The sequence below is a fragment of the Somniosus microcephalus genome, chromosome 9 (assembly GCF_052327205.1).
Source record: "Somniosus microcephalus isolate GS21.2 chromosome 9, FLI_Smic_1.0, whole genome shotgun sequence".
NCBI classification, from domain to species: Eukaryota; Metazoa; Chordata; class Chondrichthyes; order Squaliformes; family Somniosidae; genus Somniosus; species Somniosus microcephalus.
In genome coordinates, this window is record NC_140995.1 from 172,334,667 (window position 1) to 172,357,928 (window position 23,262).

The window sequence follows — 23,262 nt, forward strand, 5'->3', positions numbered from 1 at the left end:
TGTATACATTATTCTACCCCAATCTTTTTTTTTGAAAACTTACAAATGAGGTGAGAAAATGTTTATTTATGGTTACTGTTATTAAGTGACTGACCTGCTGTGTTTCTGTCAAAATGTTTGCAGGTATTCCCAACCCCTCCATGAAGAAATTGCCCTTCATAAGCACCTCAAGCACAAGAACATCGTGCAGTACCTGGGCTCTATTAGTGAAAATGGTTTCATTAAGATCTTTATGGAGCAAGTTCCTGGAGGTATGTTTGTTTATATTCAGTTAAAATCGAGTGTTCTGAACCACAGATCACTAGAGAGATCCTGAGTTTTAGGAAAGTTTTGCATGTGCACAAAAGAACATGAATTATTAAATTGAATTAATTTAAATTAAAGTTGTTCCGAGGCGAATGAAGCATTAAAGGCTAATTTCTATGTAACATTTTAAAACATAATAGTTGAAGAAATAATCTTAACGGTACTTTTTTGATAGGAAATGGCTTCTGTTTTGACTTGTGACAACTATGTAGTAAACTTTTGTGACCGCTCACATGTGTACTTTAGGTTGGTATGTATTTGACTCGAGTTTAAAAATGGTTCATGTTTGTATCCATTTAGAAATCAACAATGAATTCTGGTTAGTACAGTTCTGTCAGCTAGGCTCAGTTGGTAGAACTCTTGCCTCTGAGTCAGAAGCTTGTGGGTTCCAGGTCCCACTCCAGAACTTGAGCATGTAAAACAAAAGAAAAATACTGCGGGTGCTGGAAATCTGAAATAAAAACAGAAAATGCTGGAAATACTCAGCAGGTCAGGCAGCATCTGTGGAGAGAGAAACAACTGCCCTTTCAGGTAGATGACCTTTCGTCAGAGAGGTCATGGAATCTAGGTGGACATTTCAGTGCGGTACTGAGTGAGTGCTGTACTGTTGATGGGCCCTGTCTTCCTACTCTGATAAACATTGTCAGCTGTGGCTCAGTTGGTAGCACACTTGCCTCTGAGTCAGAAGGTTGTGGTTTCAGGTCCTACTTGAGCACATAAAGCTAGGTTGCCACTCCAGTGCAATGCTGAGGGAGTGCTGCATTGTCGGAGGTGCCGTCTTTCGGATGAGATGTTAAACCGAGGTCCTGTCTGCTCTGTCAGGTGGACGTAAAAAATCCCATGACAATATTTCAAAGAAGAGCAGGGGAGTTATCCCCAGTGTCCTGGCCAATATTTATCCCTCAACCAACATCACTTAAACAGATTATCTGGTCATTATCACATTGCTGTTTGTGGGACCTTGCTGTGTGCAAATTGGCTGCCGCGTTTCCCACATTGCAACAGTGATTCCACATCAAAGGTACTTAATTGGCTGTAAAGCACTTTGAGACATCCGGTAGTGGTAAAAGGCGTTATAGAAATGCAAGTCTTTCTTTCTTTTAAACTTAAAGATTCCTTGGCGTATTTGAAGAAGAGCAGGGCGTTCTCTTGGAGTCCTGCCTAACATTCTTCCCTCAAGTAACGCTACTTAATATAGATTAACTGGGCATTCAGCTGTTTATTAGGCCTTGCTGTGTGCAAACTAGCTGCTATGCTTACCAACAAAACAAGAGTGACCACACTTCAAAAGTATTTAAATGGTTGTGAAGCATTTTGGAACATCTTGAGGATGTGACCAGGCAGAATACATAAATGCATTTATTTCTCTTTATTTGCATTAATGCCTTTTAGTTTGAATTACTGGCTGAAGCTTACAGAAAATAGCTTTCTGATCCTTCTAGAGTGCCATACTTATTATATTTGGTGCATAATCTGGAAGAATTGAAGTGTGCGCCATTAATTTCCACAGGCGTTCTCCTGATTGTCTGTTGTAACTTCAGTTGAAAATTTGCTGAAACCTTGAAGAAACAGCGTAAGCAACCTTTACACCATTTTTTCCGGGGTTTCCGCAGATCTTGCGTTCAAGTTACGGTGGATGATTGGGAGAACCCCCACGGAAATTTAACCCCATGATGTTTGTCTCAATTATGTGACCATTTTTACTGATGTGTTGTTTTTATATATATATGTGTAAATGAACAGGCAGCCTTTCTGCCCTCTTACGATCCAAATGGGGCCCCTTGAAGGATAATGAACAGACCATTGGATTTTATACCAAACAGATCCTGGAAGGATTGAAATACCTTCATGACAATCAAATAGCACATCGAGATATAAAGGTATGGTATGACCAAAGAGCAATAACTAAATTTTCATCCTGAATATTTGCATTATTTCCAGTTTTGAATGTAGAGTTATTCCTCATGATGGTGCAGTTTGTTTCTTAACTGGGAGAGGGGCAGGTGGGTACAGTTGGTTAGCACAATCTCATTCACTTCTGGGATTGAATGTAACCCATATTGTTCAAGTTTCTATGTGACATTAGTTTGGAGAGTCACAGAAATTTTCCCAGTAGGCAGAAGCCTACAGTACAAGAGCCACCCAAAATTGGCATTCTCACTCAAAGATGCCCTAGTGGGGGAAGTGGAAACATTCATGGTGGTGGAGCAGGGAGTGTTTTTCTGAGGCTCTTGAGGCACATTTTTTGAGGAAGTGTAGAGACAGAAGAGTAAAATGTTAAAAGGATTCACTGGGGTAGATACAGAGACACAATTTCCTGTGGTGAGGGATGTATTGATTTGTATGTGGGTTCAATGACGACACATTCATGAAAGAGCTTGTCTTTTTATCTAAAGTATGTTCAACTCAGTTAACAGCATTACAGGAGACACCATCTTAGAGATCCATCTAAAACTAAACTAAAACTAAACTAAACTGCCTCTCTCACATGCCCTCTGCTGGTCAGGCATAAATAATCAAGCAGGCAAATATGCTGGTAAGGCATCATAATCAAACAGGCAAATACCATCACTATTTGCTGATATCATTACAAGGGAATTAAGAACGAAGGGGGTATAATCTTAAAATTAGAGCGAGGCCATTTAGGAGGAAAATAAGGAAACACAAAGGGTAGTAGAAATCTGCAACTCTTTCCCCAGAAGGCTGTGGATGCTGGGTCAAATGGAGCTTTCAAGACAGAGAGAGATAGATTTTTGTTAGATAAGGGCATCCAGCGACCTGGAGCTAAGGCGGGTAAATGGAGTTGAGGTACAGATCAGCCATGATCTCATTGAATGGTGGAGCGGGCCCAAGGGGCTGAATGGCCGACTCCAGTTCCTATGTTCCTATGATGGACAACTTTGCAGATTATCTGATTCTGTATACTTTTATCCACACATGATCGATCCAGACACTGGGGTCCTGATTTTTGTCTTCACCGCAAGAGCTTAGCCTACCAGGAGCGCCTATCACAAATGCGACCATAAGCTGGCCTTCATTCTCCATCCGTTAAAGTTATTGGCCCAGAAATTTGAGTCGGGGGCTTCCCGCGGGTGTAAGGCCCCGACCTGCACTTACCTTGCGCGCTGGCCGTTGAGCTGTGGGCCCCCGTGGAATTCCGAACCGGGGCCTGGTCCAGCTACCGGCGCACAATGCTTGCGTATCCCAGGGGCGCAGTTAGTTCAATGCGTCCTCTGGGATCACGTGGGCCATGGGGAGCCAATTGGAGCAGGGAATGCTCCATTCATAAGATTGACAGGAAGACCTGTCAAAAGTTATAAATACTACGGCCCCAAAACAGCACTAAATCTTCAAATAATTTTTTTTAAAACATCACATTTTTTAAATAAACTATAAATTACATGAAATAACTATTTTAAACAATAATTTAAATTTTTGAAAAGAATAATTTTATTTTCTAATGGACCTAAAAATAAACTTACCTTGCTTTAAAGCATTTAAAAATAATAAACCTGTGGAAAAAATGTTTTAATTTTAATTAATTCACCACTTACCTTGTAAAAAGCAGGCCTAACTTCTGGAGACTTACCCTCCTGGGAAAACCTGTAAAAAAAAATTTTTTAAACGAAGTTCAATGAGCACGCGCAGCCTCCCCCGCGCACGCGTTCCACCTCTGAACCCCTGCTTTCAGGGGAACGGAAGTGCCAGTTTCCCGCGCATGCGCAGTGCATGCACGAAACCGGCACTTCCATTGGGCCTACGGGTAAGTACCCCGTGCGTACTCGCCCGTGGAGACCCGAATTTCTGGGCCATTAATTAATAGATATAAAATTACGGGCAACTTGAATTTATGACGGGTGCATCCAGTGGGTTGAAAACTAGTTTGCCGAGGCCCTGAAGATGAAATTATGAGCTGGAGTGTTCAAAGTGGAAAAGGTTTTCTATTTTCCAGGACCAAGCTCACTCACTGGGGGTAATTTTAACTTTTGCCAATAGAATAAAACGGGCGATATCAGATCGGCTGCCCGTAATACTCTTCGTCTGATCTTGCTTTCAATTGACTTCAATGGAGAGGTGTGTAACGGGCGGCCGATCTGAAATTGCCCGTTTTACACTATTGCCAATATTTAAAATGACCCCCACTTTCACTAGCACAACAAAGGCAGTGCCAGCTTCCATCCACTCGTATCTCCTGGAGTGACAGGTGAGGCACTGAGTCTTGCCAGGTTCTGACTGGGAAATGAATTCAAGTTGCAGGGAAATGGTAACAGTCTCCTCCATCAGCTCGTATGTCAGTCCTGGTAGGGTAGCAGAAATGCTTCTTTCCTGCCAACTTGTTTTTAAAAATAAATTCTACCACTTGCTCCGTTGCCAAAATAGCCCCTCAAGCTCCTTCAGTCTACAACAGATATGCTAAATGCAAGCTTTTTAATTGCTTCATACTCCACAAGGTAATGGATGACATTCTTGGAAAATGGAACAATTTCCATTTTGTACTGAAATGAGAACAAGAAATATTCCAGCATCGGTGTAACATGGTATGAATATTCTAAGACCCTGACCATTTTAAGGACACAATCCTGGGTAGAGACCCTCCCAGTAAAGAATTGCAACTTTAAAAGTTGTTAATTTTTGTATTTTGTTCCTGTGAATAAAAATTAGGTGGTCACAATTTTAAAAATGTATTTATTACAAGTCATAGATGGTGCCACAGTTTATTGTAACTTAAAGAATCAATAACAATTTGATGAGTGTTTTTAGGCACCAACTCATACTATTTAGAGTGGTGGCAACAGAAATGGTGCCTGATTGGAAACCTGATTATGTAACTTATATATTCCATATCTCCTTACCTTGTGTGAGTGTGGAAGGGCAGTTTGTACTACAGACTCTTTACCATTGGAAAATTGGTAGGAACTGGCCAAACTCCTTCAACTTTGGACCCATGTGAGCCTTTCGTCCTATTAATCTGGCTGCATTTGCGCTCAGATTCCCTTTAGTATTTCTTTGGTTTTTTTCGCTGTTGCTGTTATTCCCCAGGGTCATCCTTCGTTTCCCACAAACTGCTTTCTCTTCATTTTCCATAACCCTGATTCCCCAGGTGGTGAGTTTAGCATTAGCCTCATCTAACATATGCCTGTATTTAGGAGAAAATATCTTTCTTTTAAATGAAATTTAAAAGTTTTTTTTTAAAAAAAGCTCTACAGCCTAATTTGCTAACAAAAGGGTAGAAATTCTTGTCCGTGATCTACAACCCCTTAAACAGCTCGGACTAAATTCCTGACTTCTCAATTTTAATGGAACCATTAACCTGTTTATTTAAACAAGTCAAGCATTGATGGGATAACACAATTACCCGTCATTTCTACCTTGTTTTTAACTTTTTCCTTTTTAAATGAACCAAATTAGAAAATAAACTTCTGCTTCTCTCTGCCCCCAGGTGTAAACCATATATAGTAGGTAGGGCCAATCTTGGTCTGCTGTTACTTTGGAGTGGGAGGTTGGACACGGAGAGGTTTTTGGGGAGATTTTCCCCATTCTGTCTCCAGGTGCACTGGATCACCTGCTGGCAGTGAATATCAGAAAACGGGGAAGGTCGGAGCGCATACCCGTAAAGGAACCTAGCCTATTTTCCTACATTTAAATTACCACTGGCCTAGGCACAGACACAGGACAAAAAATCCCCCCTATCTATTGCCTGCGCTCTCTTCTGTCTGTGTAGTTTTCTTTCTCTGTCTTTATTTTCCCCATCATCTATACTTTGCTGAATACTTGACATCCAGTCCACTCTTCACAAGCATCGATACGTCTTTCATGTAAATGAAAATGATATTTGAAGAGATTATGACTTACTAAAATTTAAAATCCAAAGGGAAAAAGACTATGTTACTTGGCAATCCAAACATCTAATGATTCTTTGCCACAAATTCATGTGAAGATTTTTTGATGATTGTCATATGATTTTTACACGAGAGGCTGGCAGTACTGCAAACAGAAATTAGTTTACTTTTATGGGTTTTCTTGCCATTTTAAACTGAAAAACTAATTATTTCCCCAGGGTGATAATGTGCTGATTAACACCTACAGTGGAATCTTGAAAATTTCAGATTTTGGTACCTCAAAAAGACTTGCAGGAATCAATCCGTGCGCTGAAACATTCACAGGTATGAAGCATTCATGGTCACAAAGCCTTCATGGTTATGTTGTTTTCATGTAGCATGACTGGTGTAATTGTCAAGAAATGTCATACAGCAGTTGTTTCAAAAAGAAGAGTCAGAACCAGAGCAAATGAGGGAGTGGGCAAGTGAAACACTCATTTAGAAACTGCTGTTAAAGGTGAAATATTGTGTTTTTTTAATGTAGGTTTTTACCACAGAATTTACCTCATCAGCATCCTGCCTGTGTTCACAAAAAAGCACAGTGCAGCTGCATTGTGAAATGTTACTATTTAGCGTGATTTTAATACCTTGCTAGAATACTACAGTCCTGCTGTCGACTTCAGTTTGTATCTTTAATATCTCAATGTGAGTTGGCAGTTTATAGAGTTCCACCTCTTTTGCTTGGAAGTCACAAATGTAATAAGATGGGACTCGGGAGTCGTATAAATCCTCTGGTATGAGCCTTGCCAAATCTGAGGATAGCTCGAGTTGAAGACAGCAACAATGGCAGAAACTTGTTTAATAACGTGAGCTACATTTATCCTGTCAAATACAATTTTGACTGAACTATTTTTGTTGCATTTCATTCAATATACAGTACAGACATAACAGAAAATGCCAATTGCTTATAAGAGCTGTAGCAGAACAAATATGTTACGGGGGGAGAAACAGCAGGATTCCTTTGAGAGTTCCCACAGTGCTTTTAGATTTGGAGGAGGAAGAGCAGTTTTTTTGAGGGGACAAGAAGAGCTGAAGCAGCTATATTTTGGGCATTCTGCCCGTACCCAGCAAAACCTGCAATTATTGACCTAGGCAGTACTCCCTGGGATATGTCAGAAGAGTCCTGTATTTGATGCCTCTGCATCACAAGGAAGGCTGTCATATAACAATTTCATTTCCCAGAGACAGACTGCCAGACAACAGCTGCCACAGGGACAGTTCTTCCTGTGGGTCTGAAAGTCACTACTGCATTAAACTTTTATGCCACTCGATCCTCTGCCAAATCAGTTATTGGCTGTCCACAGATGCATTAGTAAGTGACAAAGACCTTGTTTGCAAAGGGCAACATGTTCATCACTTTCATTTATAAGGCTCAACAGGAGGAAGAACCTTTCTCGGGTGACAAGATTTCCAAGAGTGCAAAGCACCATAGATGACATTATGTGACTATCCGGGCCTCTCGCACTAATCAAATGGCCTAATAAAGGATATCTACTCTATTAATGTTCAGGCGTTGTCTGGTCACAGGAACCTCACCATGCAAGTCAATGCCCAATATCCAGGGAGCGCTCATGATGCCTACATTTTGAGATTGTCTACCAGCAAGCACCCAAGTTGTGCACATTCTGCCATGGATGTCTGCTGAAATATTTAAAATAGCTGACCCTGCTCTGACCCCGTATAGTCCAGCAATGTCAGGAGCAGAGGTCAGCAGTGCAGCGGAATTCCCACCCAAGGGTGCCTATGAGGCAGAGTTGGTTTGAGGAGTTTTGACCTCTTTGTTTCTTGGAGCAATCATGGACGCTCCTGCTGTACAGCCCAGTAAGTGTCTCCAAAATCATCGTCGGATGCTGCATGTTGCAGAATGTTACAAGTGGAATTACAATGCGGCAGTAGGGTGAGGAGGCCCAGGGTCAAAGAAAGGTTTTTAATTCGTTTATGGGATCTGGGCATCACTGGCAAGGCCAGCATTTATTGCCCATCCCTAATTGCCCTTGAGAAGGTGGTGGTGAGCCGCCGCCTTGAAACACTGCAGTCCGTGTGGTGAAGGTACTCCCACAGTGCTGTTAGGGAGGGAGTTCCAGGATTTTGACCCAGCGACGATGAAGGATCAGCAATATATTTCTAAGTCAGGATGGTGTGTGACTTGGAGGGGAACATGGAGGTGGTGGTGTTCCCATGCGCCTGCTGCCATTGTCCTTCTAGGTGGAAGAGGTCGCGGGTTTGGGAAGTGCTGCCGAAGAAGCCTTGACGAGTTGCTGCAGTGCATCTTTTAGATGATACACACTGCAGCCACGGTACGCCGGTGGTGGAGGGAGTGAATGTTTAAGGTGGTGGATGGGGTGCCAATCAAGTGGGCTGCTTTGTCCTGGATGGTGTCGAGCTTCTTGAGTGTTGTTGGAGCTGCACTCATCCAGGCAAGTGGAGAGTGTAGTGTATGTAACCTGTACCACCTTAAGAGGATACCTTAAGGTGATGGACTACTTTTTGATGGCTCCTGTACATTGTAGTACCGGTGCTGACCACACCGGTATATAAACCCTGCGGAGCAAAGTGTATCTCAGTGCAGCCCTGACCCTCAATCACTAAAGACCTGTTTACTTGCTTCTGTAGTCTGTGTCCTGTTATTCAGTATAACTGCAATTGAAAACACAGACTCAACAGTGGCGACGAGTCTGATCTTACCTAGCGGCAGTTTTGCATCAAAGGAAGCTTCGTCCTCAGAAACAGGTGTCGAACAAGGGCATCCGCCCTCAACATTCTGCTGAGTACTGCATCGCACGGGAGGCCATCGGGAACCCGGGTTGGTTTATGGCCACGAAGTCAAACATCAATGAGCATCCCTTCGGCGACAGCGGCGGGTAAGCCCGATCGAGCGGCACGGGGGGGGAAGTCGGCCGAGTTGTCAGTGGGAGAAGGGGAGGGAAAACGATGAAAAGGGCGGAGAACACGATCGCAGCCGGTGTCAGGGGCCGGACTGCAATCGGGGCAGAGACGCGCAGCAGCCAGAAAAGCGTTTGTGGCCACAAGGACCGCGGGAGCGGCTGGGAACAAGAGCAGCAGCGCAGGGGAAAATAAAGGACCGCTGGGAGGCGTGGACGGCAACAGCGCGGGAATCGCCATTTTGAGTCGGTGGGGGAAGAAGACAAGCGCGGGAAAAGCCGCCATCTTAAATAGAAAAAAAAATAAAAAATAAATAATATCCGAAGGGAAAGGTGAAACTCAGCAAGGATGCCAAAAACGGGAAACATCACCGCTTTTGATAACGATGTGGAAGATTGGGCCACTTATGTGGAACGCATCGAAGTTTACTGTACAACGAATGAGGTACCGGATGATAAGAAAGCACTAACCCTATTAAACTCGATGGGTGCGAAGACGTACGGATTATTAAGGAACCTTGTAACACCAGACAAACCAGTAGGGAAGAGTTTCGCGGATATTGTTACTATCCTGCAGGAGCATTTAAACCCCACGCTGCTGCTGATAGCGGAACGATTTAAATTCTACAAAAGAATTCAACTTAAAGAAGAAAGCAACGCTGAATTCCTAACAGAACTGCGCAAGTTATCAAAGTACTGCCAGTTCGGAACAGGACTAGCAGACGCACTGAGAGATAAGTTTGTGTGTGGGCTCCTAAGGGAAGGAACCCAGAAGCGACTGCTAGAGGAAAAGGACCTTACGCTGGACAAAGCTTTCAGCATTGCAGCATCCCACCAGGCAGCAGCACGGGGCGCTGCAGAGATACTGCAAAGGCCATTGGAATTCAGCACCAATGAAATGGCATTGGGCACAGTAAAGTGCTATCGTTGTGGAAGGACAATGCATGACCAGAACCAGTGCTGGTTCAAAGATAAAGAATGCAGGCAATGTGGCAAACTTGGTCACATAGCGAGAGTATGCCGGTCCGGAAAGAAGACCAGCAGCAAAAAGCCACCGCAGGAGAAGTACAAAAAAGCACACAAGGTGACAGAGAACAGTTCGGATGAACAGAAGACGGATTCAGACTCCAGCAGTAAGCAACTGGGTTGTCTGAAAATACATAATGTGGGTAACACAGCAGACCACCAAACTATCTGGGTCATGCTTCGGATAGCAGGAGTCCAAGTGAAGATGGAATTGGACACTGGGTCGGCATTAACGGTCATGAATAAGCAAGATTACAAAAGGTTATTCTCGCACATTCCCCTGAGCGATACGGAGATTGTATTGAAAACATACACGGGGCAAATAGTATACCCCAAAGGAAAGATAAAAGTAAACGTGGTCTACAGTGGTAAGGAAAGTCAGAAAATGGACTTGTATGTGTTACCTGATGGAGGTCCGCCACTACTGGGACGGGAATGGATCCGGAGAATAAATGTGGACTGGCATTCCATACAAGCACTGACTGTAGATGCCTGTAAGGAGGACGACGTCAAACCTAAATGACTGTCAAAAATCTTAGACGATGCTAAGGAGGTGTTCCAACAGGGACTTGGAACACTGAAAGGAATTACGGCAACCATCAAGGTTGAAGAACATGCAAACCCAAAATTTTTCAAAGCCAGACCGGTGCCTTATCCGATACGACCTGCTGTGGAAGCAGAGCTGGAAGGGCTAGAACATTCAGGGGTACTGTCCAAGGTGGACTGGAGCGAATGGGCTACACCCATTGTTCCTGTCATGAAGCGTTCGTTGAGCAACAAGCCGGGGGAACCTGGGAAGGTTCGCATCTGTGGCGATTTCAAGATCACTGTTAATCCGGTTCTTCACACGGTGCAATATCCGCTTCCGTGGATTGAAGATATCTTCGCTTCGCTGTCTGGCGGGAAACACTTCACCAAGATAGACCTGGCGCAGGCGTACCTACAGATGAAAGTTGAGGGAGTGTCACGTCAGTATCTCACGATCAACACGCATAAGGGCTTATATCGGTATAATAGACTGGTTTTTGGAGTGGCATCGGCTCCAGCGATTTGGCAAAGGGCCATGGAGCAGGTATTGCAGGGAATTCCAGGCACACAATGCTACCTGGATGACATCCTGATTACAGGAGATAACGATAAGGATCACCTCGCGAATTTGGAGCAGGTGCTCACCAGATTGAAAGCATATGGGCTCAGAGTTAATGCGAGTTCTTTCAAAAGCGAATCTCGTACTGCGGCCACGTCATTGACCGGGAGGGGCTCCATAAGTCATCTGACAAGATCGAAGCTGTTGTAAAAGCTCCTGCACCGGAAAATGTATCCCAGTTGAGGTCGTTCCTCGGGTTGGTTAACGATTACCACAAGTTTCTTCCAAATTTATCCACGGTGTTACACCCGCTAAACACTCTTTTGCAAATGGGAATACCATGGAAGTGGAGCGATGATTGTAAGCGGGCTTTTCAAAAGAGCAAGGCACTGATCACCTCTAAGGAAGTGTTGGCTCACTTTAACCCAACGCTGCCTATTCGCTTAGCTTGTGATGCTTCTCCATATGGTATCGGGGCAGTGCTGTCACATAAGTTTCCAGATGGCTCGGAAAGGCCAGTCGCTTTCGCATCCAGATCATTGACCTCCGCTGAGCGCAACTATGCTCAGATAGATAGGGAGGCTCTCAGCCTCGTGTGGGGAGTTAAGAAATTTAACCATTACCTGCAAGGCCAAAAGTTTACGCTGCTGACAGATCACCAGCCGTTGGTTTCTATTTTCAACCCTAAGAAGGGTGTTCCGGTAATGACGGCGCAGAGGCTTCAGAGAAGATCCCTTTTCCTAGGGGCACATCAATATGATATTGAATTCAAAGGTACAAAGCAACATGGTAATGCTGATGGGCTGTCGCGCCTGCCACTACCTACAGCGGAAGAGGCACCGGCAGTTGACCCTGTTGAGATATTTCACTCGACCATCATCGAATGCTTACCAGTCACCAATGCAGGTATTGAGAGAGAGACCCGAAATGACCCGACGCTGTCTCGGGTCTACGACTTGACAGTGAAGGGATGGCCAGCACATGGCGAACCACTGTTACCAGCATTCTCAGCCAGACGAGAACAGCTGTCCGTATGTCAAGGAACATTGATGTATGGAACAAGGGTGATTATTCCTCCGAAATTAAGAGAGAGTGTTCTGAAAGAATTGCACGAAGGTCATCTGGGGGGAGTCAAGATGAAAAGCCTTGCTAGGGCTTATGTGTGGTGGCCAGGTATCAACAAACAAATAGAGGATCTGACTAAAAGCTGCTCAGGGTGCCAAAAAGTTCAAAATGCACCTCCAATTGCACCGCTGCATCCGTGGGAATGGCCTTCAGCCCCATGGCAACGTGTGCATATCGACTTTGCAGGTCCATTCATGGATTCCATGTTTTTGATAGCAGTAGACGCACATTCTAAATGGCAGGAGTGATTAAGATGTCGACCACTACCTCTGAGAAGACGATCGCAGTTCTAAGAACCATATTTGCAAGGAATGGGTTGCCGGAGCAAATATGTTCAGACAACGGACCACAGTTCGCGTCAGAAGAATTCCAGAAATTCATGAAAAAGAATGGAGTGAAACACTATACATCTGCCCCATATCATCCGGCTACAAATGGGTTGGCCGAGAGATTTGTACAAACGTTCAAAAAGGTGATAAAGGCCATGAGTGAAGACCATATTCCACTACAACACAAGGTGGACAATTTCCTAATGGCGTATCGAAACGCCACGCATGCAGTGACAAATCAATGCCCTGCCATAATGTTCTATAACAGAAGGTTGCGGTCCCGGTTGGATTTGTTAAAACCCAATGTGCGACGGGAAGTCGAAAACAAGCAATTCCAGCATGTAACTAACAAGGCCACTCGTAGTTTTGAAATAGGACAACCAGTGTTGGCCAGGGCCCATAGGGATGATAAATGGCAACTTGGAACAATTCGTGCACGACAAGGACCCTTGATGTACACGGTAGACGTTGGAGAGAACGTAATACGACGTCATGCTGACCAACTTGTGGAATCGAGAACAAGGGTCGACCCCATGTCTACGGCAGAGACACCAGTTGAAGAACTTATTGAGCCTGTAGCATCTACCTCAAGACTCGAACGTATATGATGATGTTCAATCCATAGGAAATCAAGTGGATGAGTCACCCCAGCAACGAGAACCAGAGACCCCTGAAAGGCGTTATCCGGGCCGGATCAGGAGGCCTCCTCAGAGACTGAATCTTTGAACAGTTTTGTGTGTAAATTGTATATATGTTATCCATGTAATGTTTAATTTGGGGTGTACACTGTTAAGTTAAAAGGGGAGGAATTGTAGTGTATGTAACCTGTACCACCTTAAGAGGATACCTTAAGGTGATGGACTACTTTTTGATGGCTCCTGTACATTGTAGTACCGGTGGTGACCACACCGGTATATAAACCCTGCGGAGCAAAGTGTATCTCGGTTCAGCCCTGACCCTCAATCACTAAAGACCTGTTTACTTACTTCTGTAGTCTGTGTCCTGTTATTCAGTATAACTGCAATTGAAAACACAGACTCAAGAGAGTATTCCATCACACTCCTTACTTGTGCCTTCACAGAATCACAGAAACCCCACAGTGCAGATAGAGGCCATTTCGGCCCATCGAGTCTGCACCGACACATATCCCACCCGATCCCCGTAACCCCTACACCAACACATATCCCACCCTATCCCCGTAACCCCATGTATTTAATCCCCCTAACACTAAGGGTCAATTTATCATAGCCAATCAACCTAACCCGCACATGGTGGAAATGCTTTGGAGAGTCAGGAGGTGAGACACTCGCCGCAAAATACCTATCCTCTGACCTGCTCTTGTTGCTCTTCTGATGGGAAGAGGAGGAAGAAATGGATAAAAGTGGTTTGCAGCCAAGACACTTGCCATTCACAGGCAACTCCTTCAATTAAATGCAGACCCTGCATATCCAACCCTATCCATTTTGCCAGCATCAGGTGGCCACTCCACTATCCACTCTGATCTGCTCTAAAGTACAATATATGCCCATCCCACCAGCTGATGCTAATTTAATATGGCCCTTTGCAGGGAACCTCTCTGGATTAAATTGAAATAAAGTGCAATTATTTTTTCACCTAAAAATGAAAAGTGCACATGGCACTAATGTTTCTCAACTCAGTGCTTGCCCTTGAGTCTGTATGGTGTGTATCGTCTGCTGCTGCTCTTTCTGTGTGCTACCTAGAGGGAGGAGTAAATGTGGTGATAGGACATTGATCTTTTATTGGGGGTCTTAAGTTTTGGAGGTGGTTCTCTACCTTTTGGTGCAGGATCATGAGGTGGACCTGCAGCTGCTCACACTACAGCTGATGTTACAGGGGTGCAGCCCTGTGATTTCCTGCCCCCACACCTCTCACCCACATTGCCATGCTTTCTGTGCACAGGCAGCTTATTTAAATCACATGCATATCCTACAAGCCCAGCTCTCTACTCTGTTGGGATCACAACATCAGCCCCCTCAGTATTTTGTCACTTCTCTGACTCATTTTCCTGTGCACAGCTAATCTTTACAGTGGCAATTATCGCATTCAGATTGCCAAGCTCTTGCGTACCTGTGTTCTAGCCTTGCTGCAACATAACTTATGGTGTTGCTTGATCTAGGAAGTACAGTAATGAGAAAACTGGATTCATGATGAACTAGAATCATGAGGTTACATCAGATAAATTCATTAACAATTCAGAAATGCATCTTTCTAAATGATCTTATTAAGATCTGAATAACGTGTGCTTCAATTTGTTATGTCACGGAGTGGCATAATGTAGGTTCACAACCACTACTTATACAAATTCAGTTACTGGTTGTCGCTTTACCACCTGTGCTGCCAGTGAAACCCAGATCTTTTCCTACAAGGAGGGAAGGAAAATTAAAGCAAGTCACCCCGAGTCACTCTTACCCACCATCTGTTGGCCACTTGAAGATTGGCACGGCGGTGGCTTGAAAGCTGGTTGCCTACGTGTGCCCACTCTGAGTTAGAATTGTGCACAGTACAGAGGGATTGTAATACAGAAAAGGAATGAGAAGTTAAAATGGGCAGAAAGATTTTAAATGCATTTGTGCAGCTTCTTCATTGAGATTTCCTTCAACCTTTCCTAAATAAGCCGACTGATTATTGTATTGTTCTCCAGTGATAGTGTGTAGGTTGAATGTGGATGAGCACACAGCTGAGAAACCGAATTAACATAATTTGTGAAATTTGATGGGTGGGTTTTCAGCAAATTGCTGGATTATTGTCGTTCAGGAGGTGCAACAGCCATTGTTCCATGTCAAAGGGTTGTTTGATGGGATACTTCAAATAGACATATTTGCTAGAAAATTCCAGTAATGAATTCTATGCTTCCTGCGTTTTAGGCTTTTTGTTTTCTTTGTTTGTATTACTGCCAAGAATGCCATTGTGAACGTGCTGAATACAGAATGGAGAGCTTGGGAATAGTTGCAGATTATGAAGTGGAATAAACGACCTATATTTTGTATATGCTGTGTGTGAGGGCTTTATCTTTTTTTAAATTGTCACAGGTATAAAGAATGCTTTTCATTAAATAATGTTAATTGCCCCTTTCTCGTCATAGAGGTGATGGACAACAGTCTGAAAATCAGCAAAATTGGGATTAATTTGTGCAGCTGTCTCAACACACAATTTTTTTTTCCACCAGTGATTCATGCAATAACAAAAACATTCTTTCAGTGATTTGTTTCTTAAACCTAAAAAATGTAAATGTTAACTTTTTATTTTAGGGCTTTGCACAAAAAGAAAAGCTGTTTGTACCTGTTCAGGGGGTGGATTTCCTCTGTGCACAAAATTATAAATCTGTTTCTTTATAAACCAGTTTACGAGTTTGTCAGATATAAATCACAGAGGAAATCTTCAACTTTGGCCCGCACAGCAGGCCATGATTAAACTACCACCAGAATCTCTTGATTTGTAGGGACATTCACACCAGGAACATTTAGTTCCTTTTCTTCGTCTTTAGCAGGATTTTCTTTTCATTTGTCACCTCTATGTTAATCAGGTATCACATCCAAAAATAAGAAGTGTGGTCACATTTCTGCCGGGAATATTGCTGAGCGTTTTGGGAGGAAATTTTCTTGGGCGGTGATTCACATTTGTTCATTCAGTCATGGTGATTTTTACAGTAAGGGATTTGTATAGTCAGGGATCATAACTTTCGTACTGAAACTGTGGGATGTACTGTATGTACGCAGTAAGATTTAATATTTCATGAGGTTGAACAAAATGGTTCTCTCATTGGAGTGTTATGCACCGCATTCCAAAAATATTTGTCAATGTTTTATACCAAGGCACACCATGACAGTTTGCAATCTATTTATCTAATATTTTAAAAGAATATTGGCCTCATGTTTGTGTTGCTAAATTTCATGCGTGTTTTATTGCGTGTGACTCAGTGTCACCGTAACTTTACGGTTTTTGTCATACCTCGTGTTGAAGGATGGTGCATTTTCACTCGTGTGATTAGAGTCATAGGCATCAATGAAAAGACACTACTGCTAAATAGAAACATTACATTTGGCAATAATTGCAGAACATGTGATGGCTCCAAGATTATTTTCAGCTTATTAAAAAAAAGATGCCGGAGACAGCCACCTTAAGTTAGACCATGTCTCAATTCTAAGGCAGTTTTTATTTGTATTATGTCATGCATAGAGTTTAGTGATAAAAGGAGCGAAAGACACATTATTAGTAGAGGATAGTCAAGGTAGGGGCAAGACCAATCAGAGGGGCTTGTAGTGGAGAGTGAGGGAATGGCAGAGATGTAAAATAAATACTTTCCCTCAGTTTTCAGAGAATGTGGATATAGGGAGCGTAGAACTACCAGACATTATTGTTTGGAAAAAAATGTACTAAAGAAATTACTCAAACATAAAGTAGACACATCACCGGGACATGATGATTTACACCTGAGGATCTAGACTAAGGAAGAAACAGTGGAGGTTCTGACTCTAATTTTCCAAAAATCTGTTGAAAGTGTTGTGGGATTTTTCTCTGCCCCAATGTAGACGGAGACGAGTGTGTACTGGTTCCAAGCGATCTTTATTCAAGCACGTGCAGGGAGAGGCCCTCTCGGCCTGAGCTGAGACAGGAGTCACATTCGAGCAGTTGGCTTATATACAATCTTACATCTTATTCCCATCACATCTTCGGGACTTGACCAATTAATTGTCCAAGTCACGTACACTTAATCACATCTCCACAAAACAAATCTTGTTTATTTCATTTGCCGTTTCCACATCTGTCATTATTCTACTCTTTAGCTCTTATCCACTTTCATACACTTAACCACATCTTCGCAAATTACATTGGCGGCCCATTGTTCAATGTATGGCCTCCTTGCCGCCTTTCACTCCCCCAATCATCGTGTAATATGCTTTTTCCAACTGTTTTTGTTCTGCCAGTCTTCTCCTTTATTACATCAGCCAGCTAGTCAGTTAAGCCGCTAATCTAACTTTTAACCCCTTCAGTCCCCCCTTTTGGCTCTTGGTGATAGCCCAAGATGGCCAACTAACTTCACCTGCCCGTGCTCCTCGCCCCATCACTGCTGGCCAGGCAGGTGGTTAGATTTGCACGGGTGTGGCTACTTAAACTACCTCTAACATGCCCTGCTTCTCTCCCAATCTATACTGTGTTTTAACAACGGTTTTAGCAATGGTTCGGTTACAGCGTCGTTTACATCGAGTACAATACTCAAACATAAGTATGATGACAATTAGCAATTGCACCACCACCAATACATGAGAAGCAATTCTGATCCAGAGGTGTACGTCCACCCTAATACCCCAGTCCCAAAGTGTCTGCCACCATGAGGCATCTTCCAGCTTGGCCTCCACATCCTTCCCCAGTTGTTTGACCTCTTGCTCAATTCGGTGATACTGCTTAATTATCACCCCAGCCTCTTTCCTCAGTTCCAGTAGATGTTCTGGTAGTTTCGGGATGTCCTTCCCCTCAGGGAGTACATATTCGAACATGCTGTCCTTTAGGTCCTCAGTTGGACTCCCCCGTTCCTCGCGGGGCGACCGTAGGTAGGTTATGGTTGCATGTCCGATCATTGTTGGGGCCCGGGGGCGGAAGCAGAAACTTGAACTGGTCACTGGGCACTGGATGTTACCATACTGGTATTGAGATTCACTGGTGGTCACACAGTATTCTCCTTTTCCCCAGTGTGCTGCTTGCGTTAGCGCAAGGCAGGCGCTGGAAATTTCAAGGGTACAGTTTAGGGTGGTGTTAAAGCCGCACATGGCTCCTCGCCCCGTCCCCACGGGATGTGGGCAGACTACGTTACTCTCCCTTTCTCTGCATCCCTCTAGCGAGATCCCCATCAAGAAGGAACCTTTCTGGGTTGCATAACTGGGTGTGTGGTGGTATCTGAGCCAATTGCCATCTCTTATGACCCCGACATTCTCTACCTCGTAGAGGGGTTTGGATTCCCATTCCTGCAGACTGGGTACAGCTAATACCATTCCTATCCAGGGAATTAACTGTGGATGTCCCTGCACTGAAAGCAGTGGCTATGTCATTTACCAGGTTCCTCTTGCGGTGAGATAGGCTCGACCGCACGAATCCCCCAGAGGCTCGGAGGGCATCAGTAACTGTCATGTCGAGGAGCAGATAGTAAAACGATCTTGTACGCCACTCGCACCATTTGGGTAACCCCATCTGGCTAATAGTTTTGGTTGTCCTCAATATCTCACGGTGTACATTCTCAAATAAGCGCCTATCAGAATCCCGGGTCACGAGCCCCGCTTTGGGTCCTGAGCTAGGCTGCGGACACCTCGAGGGTTCCTCCGTAGTCAAAATGGTGGGCTTCGGGGCTCCTGTTACTGGGGTGGTCGGTGTGGTTTTGGTGGTGGGAGTATCCCGGGGGTTCAGTTTCCAACGCCAATCATCAGAGTTGGTGCACTTGGAGGTTGGGTATAGTTCCCACCCTCCTTCATCCTGCTGGGGTACAAACACGATTTCCCTTTCATAAATCCATGTTGACTTTGTCTAATCCTGTTGATATTTTCTAAGTGTCCTGTTATCACATCCTTTATAATACTCTAGCATTTTCCCTACTACTGATGTTAGGCTAACCAGTCTGTAGTTCCATGTTTTCTCCCTCCTTTTTTTAAATAGTGGGGTTACATTTGCCACCCTCCAATCTGCCGAAACTGTTCCATAATCTATAGAATTTTGGAAGATGACAACCAATGCATGTACTATTTCTATGGCTACCTCTTTTAGTACTCTGGGATGCAGATTATCAGGCCCTGGGGATTTATCAGCTTTCAGTCCCTATCAGCATATCAGTAAGGCCATCCATATCTGAGTCCTGTAGAGGGAGATAAACAGTGGACGCCAGTCGTCACTGGTTTAGTCCTCCTTATTTACTGTGCTTTCGAATTTCTTAAGTTGCGTCCAGTGTTTCCACTGACCTTTTCCTTTCTTATTTATGCATGCACAAGTGTCACTGGTCATTAGGACCTCGTAGGGTCCCTGCCAGCGAGGTGCCCATCCTGGTCTGGCGGGTAAGACTCTTACCATCACCCTGTCCCCTACTACTGGTAAATTTTGTTCTTCCTTCGTTTCCTCCAATTCCATATCCCTGACTATTTGTTGGTCCCTGACTTCCTGTCTCAGATCATGCAGTTGTTTGTATAGTTTCTTAATAAACTGCCTAATCCTGTCCCGGGCTGGTCCCACGTCTTCACTACCCATGATCGTGCCCTCGGGCAGTTTCATGGCCCGCCCAGTCATTAGTTCAAACGGGGTTTGTCCGGTTGTGTGATTGGGCGTAGCCCTCAACCTCATTAGGATGCTAGGTAGTAGGTCCGCCCATCCCCTGCCGGTCTCGGCAATGGTCTTTGCGAGTGACGCCTTTAAGCTTCTGTTCATTCTCTCTATCATTCCCGAGCTCAGTGGGTGGTATGGTTTGTGAAACTTCTGTTTTACTCCTATTAGGGCGCATGTCTGCTTGTTGACTTTGCCAGTGAAGTGTGTTCCCTGATCTGAGCCTATTTGCAGTGGCACCCGCCCCCCCCCCCCCCCCCCCACTCCAGTCGATCCGGGGGCTGGTACGATCTATTTCTCTGCGACTAATTTTATCATTTCCCTGACTTCTTCTCGGGTCAGGGGGGCACTGGACTGTACTGTCCCCTGTCGAGGTCCCTGGCCCTCTTTGCCCCCTCCTCTGGCCCAGCAATCTGCTCGGCTGTGACCCATCTTATGGCATTTACCACACCTCTGGTCCTTGTTCACTTTCTCCAGTTTACATTCGCGGGCCCTGTGTCCGGGTTTGCCACAGTTGTAACAATTCCCAGAACAGGTCACCGCCGCTACCCTCCCACTGTGTGCTTCCTTACCCTTTCTGCTTCTCGTATCTACCTCAGTGGTCCACTCCACAACTTCCTCAAAGTCAGTTCCCACCGGTATTCCTAATTAAAGGATCTTCTGGTGTTCTGCACTAAGTCCTTCCTTCAACATTTTTAGAAACACTGGATCGTCTCTGCCTGGGTTATTTGTTCCCGAGAAGTTGCAATATGTGGTGAATTTTCGCTCCGCGTACTCATGGGCCCTTTTGCCTTTATTCTGGGTTAGTCCCACCACCGCTGAGCAGTTAGATCGGGCTCCCCCTAGTCCCCCCTTTACCAATCGCTTAAAACGGTTATATCTTCCTAGCTGATTCAATCCCCGTGCATCCTTCCAATTTCCACTAAGGATTAAGTTGGGCATCCCTAGCCAGGTTTGCCGGGGTACCTTGGACTTTACGAGGACGTGTATATCTTCCGGGTGAAGTGAGTGTACATCTATCATCTCCTCTAACGTACTCCAAAAGTCGGTGTTTGCATGGTTTGTTTTAGTGGTCAGGAGGTCCCTCATCATCATCTGTTTCTCGGCTGGGGTGAACGGGACATATCGTGCTGTAGTCTGAGCCTGCCCATTTCCCACTTGTCTAATCTCCGTCGTAATCGGGGCCATGGTCATTACGGCGTTCGTCCGGTTTTGGGCAGTGGCGGGGCCGATGGTCCCTCTGCATCATATTTAGGTGGGGGCTCTCAAACCCTGTCATCGTCCTGTCTGTCGTAATCTGCGGCTTCCTTTTCTAATTCTCTCCAGTCAACGTCGTCATTATCGTCTGTCACTCTAAACCTTGGTCCCAGTGCCCGCACCGCACTGTCGTTAACCTTTTCCTTTTCTATATAACTTTGTACGTTTACTGAGTCCTAAGTAGCTACTAATAATTATAAGTATTCCCTTTTCCTTATCCTTACACTAGGCGCCCCACCATTCTCTTTGCCTGTCCGGACTGTCGTTCGGATTCCAGCCGTTCTTTTTCATTTTCTCGATTCGTTTCTTAGTTGCTTCTGCTATAAATTTGGTTATGGACCCTTCCGGTCCCCAATCTTCCCCTCCTGTGGCCATTAAAAAAAAATTTTGATTGCTCTGGCCTGTGCAAACGGTAACTCGGACCTTCCTGCTACAACGTGGTTCTGGTTACCTACGGCGGCTCACGGTTCTACTGCACAGAGATCACTCTAGTACCCACTAGTCTCCTGTTCTGATTCCCTACAGTCTCACGTCCAGCCTTTTGGGGTTCTGCACCTAACTATGGGTGGTAATATAAGGTACTCGCCCAACTTGCGGTCCCATTATAGTTGGTCGTTCGACTGCGTCCTGGGAATCCTGCCAACTACGCCAAGTTCTTGTGGGATTTCACTCTGTCCCAAAGCAGACGGAGTCGAGCGTGTACTGGTTCCAAGCGATCTTTATTCAAGCACGTGCAGGGAGAGGCCCTCTCGGTCTGAGCTGAGACGGGGGTCTAATTTTTACATTCGAGCAGTTGGCTTATATACAATCTTACATCGTGTTTCCTTCACATCTTCGGGATTTGGCCAATTAATTGTCCAAGCCACATACACTTAATCACATCTCCACAAAACATATCTTGTTTATCTCATTTGCCCTGTTTCCACATCTGCCATTGTTCCACTCTTTAGCTCTTATCCAATTTTGTACACTTAACCACATCTTCGCAAATCACATTGGCAGCCCATTGTTCAATGTATGGCCTCCTTGCCTTCTTTCACTCCCCCAATCATCGTGTAATATGCTTTTTCCAACTGTTTTTGTTCTGCCAGGCTTCTCCTGAATTACATCAGCCAGCTAGTCAGTAAAGTCGCTAATCTAACTTTTAACCTCTTCAAAAGGAAAGTGGAATGTGGCAAATATGATTCTTTTCTTCAAAAAGGACATGGGAATAAGAGGGAGGCTAAAATGCTGGTCAGTGTGGGGTGGCATTGCTTAGTGTAGGGGGGCGGCGTTCAGTAGCCGAAATGCTGGTTAGTGTGGCGGGGGGTGGGGGTGGTGTTTATATGATTCTCAAGCAAGGGTGAGCAAGTAATGGGGGCAGTGGCCAAAGTGGTGGACTGCTCAGTGCGGGTGGGAATGCAAGAGTAAAGATCCTGCTGTGGCGGTTCCACCGGGTGTCCCTTACTATGTATATATACATAATTCCCTTTAACTTACCTTTGTATGTACATAACTTACTTGTTTGGGCCGTTGCCCCTTTAAGAACGCGACGTAATGCACTGATGTCACGTCGCGCGTCGCGTAACACACGGATGCGAGCCGACCCAGCTCGGCCTTACACTCTCCCGACGGTCGCCGGCACAACTCGGCCTCCCGCTCCTGCGGTGGCCGCCGGCCCGGTTCGGCCTCCCGCGTCCGCGATGGCTGCCAGCCCGGTTCGGCCGCCTGCTCTCGCAACTTCGGCCGCAACGGCCAGCCACAGCTACGCGCCGACGCAACGGCGCAGGTCACGTGACCGCCCAAGCGCGGGCAAACGCGACCGAGCGTGATGACGTCATCACGCTCTCCACAGGACTGCGGAGTCCCCGCTGGGGAAAGACCTATTTCACAGTACTCCTGCATCCAGCCACCTTACCTGCTGTATTTTGTCTGTTCTTGTAAATAAACAACTTCTAGATTGATCTCCTGAAGTCGAACTCGATTATTTAGTAGACATTCGTCCAATACCTGCTGAGGTCAACCCGAATTCCTACACTGCTACATATGCCAGGAGTGGGGATGGAGTGGGTGGA

General features: G+C 44.9%; 1 protein-coding gene across 1 annotated transcript in view; it reads left to right on the forward strand.

Moving 5' to 3' along the window:
* The window catches only part of map3k5 (mitogen-activated protein kinase kinase kinase 5), a 193,990-nt gene that overhangs the window by 121,673 nt on the left and 49,055 nt on the right, over positions 1-23,262 (forward strand). The window contains exons 16-18 of the mRNA XM_085997514.1: positions 124-251; positions 2,050-2,186; positions 6,365-6,470. Coding sequence (XP_085853640.1) covers positions 124-251; positions 2,050-2,186; positions 6,365-6,470 — 371 coding nt within the window. The remainder of the gene's footprint in view (positions 1-123; positions 252-2,049; positions 2,187-6,364; positions 6,471-23,262) is intronic.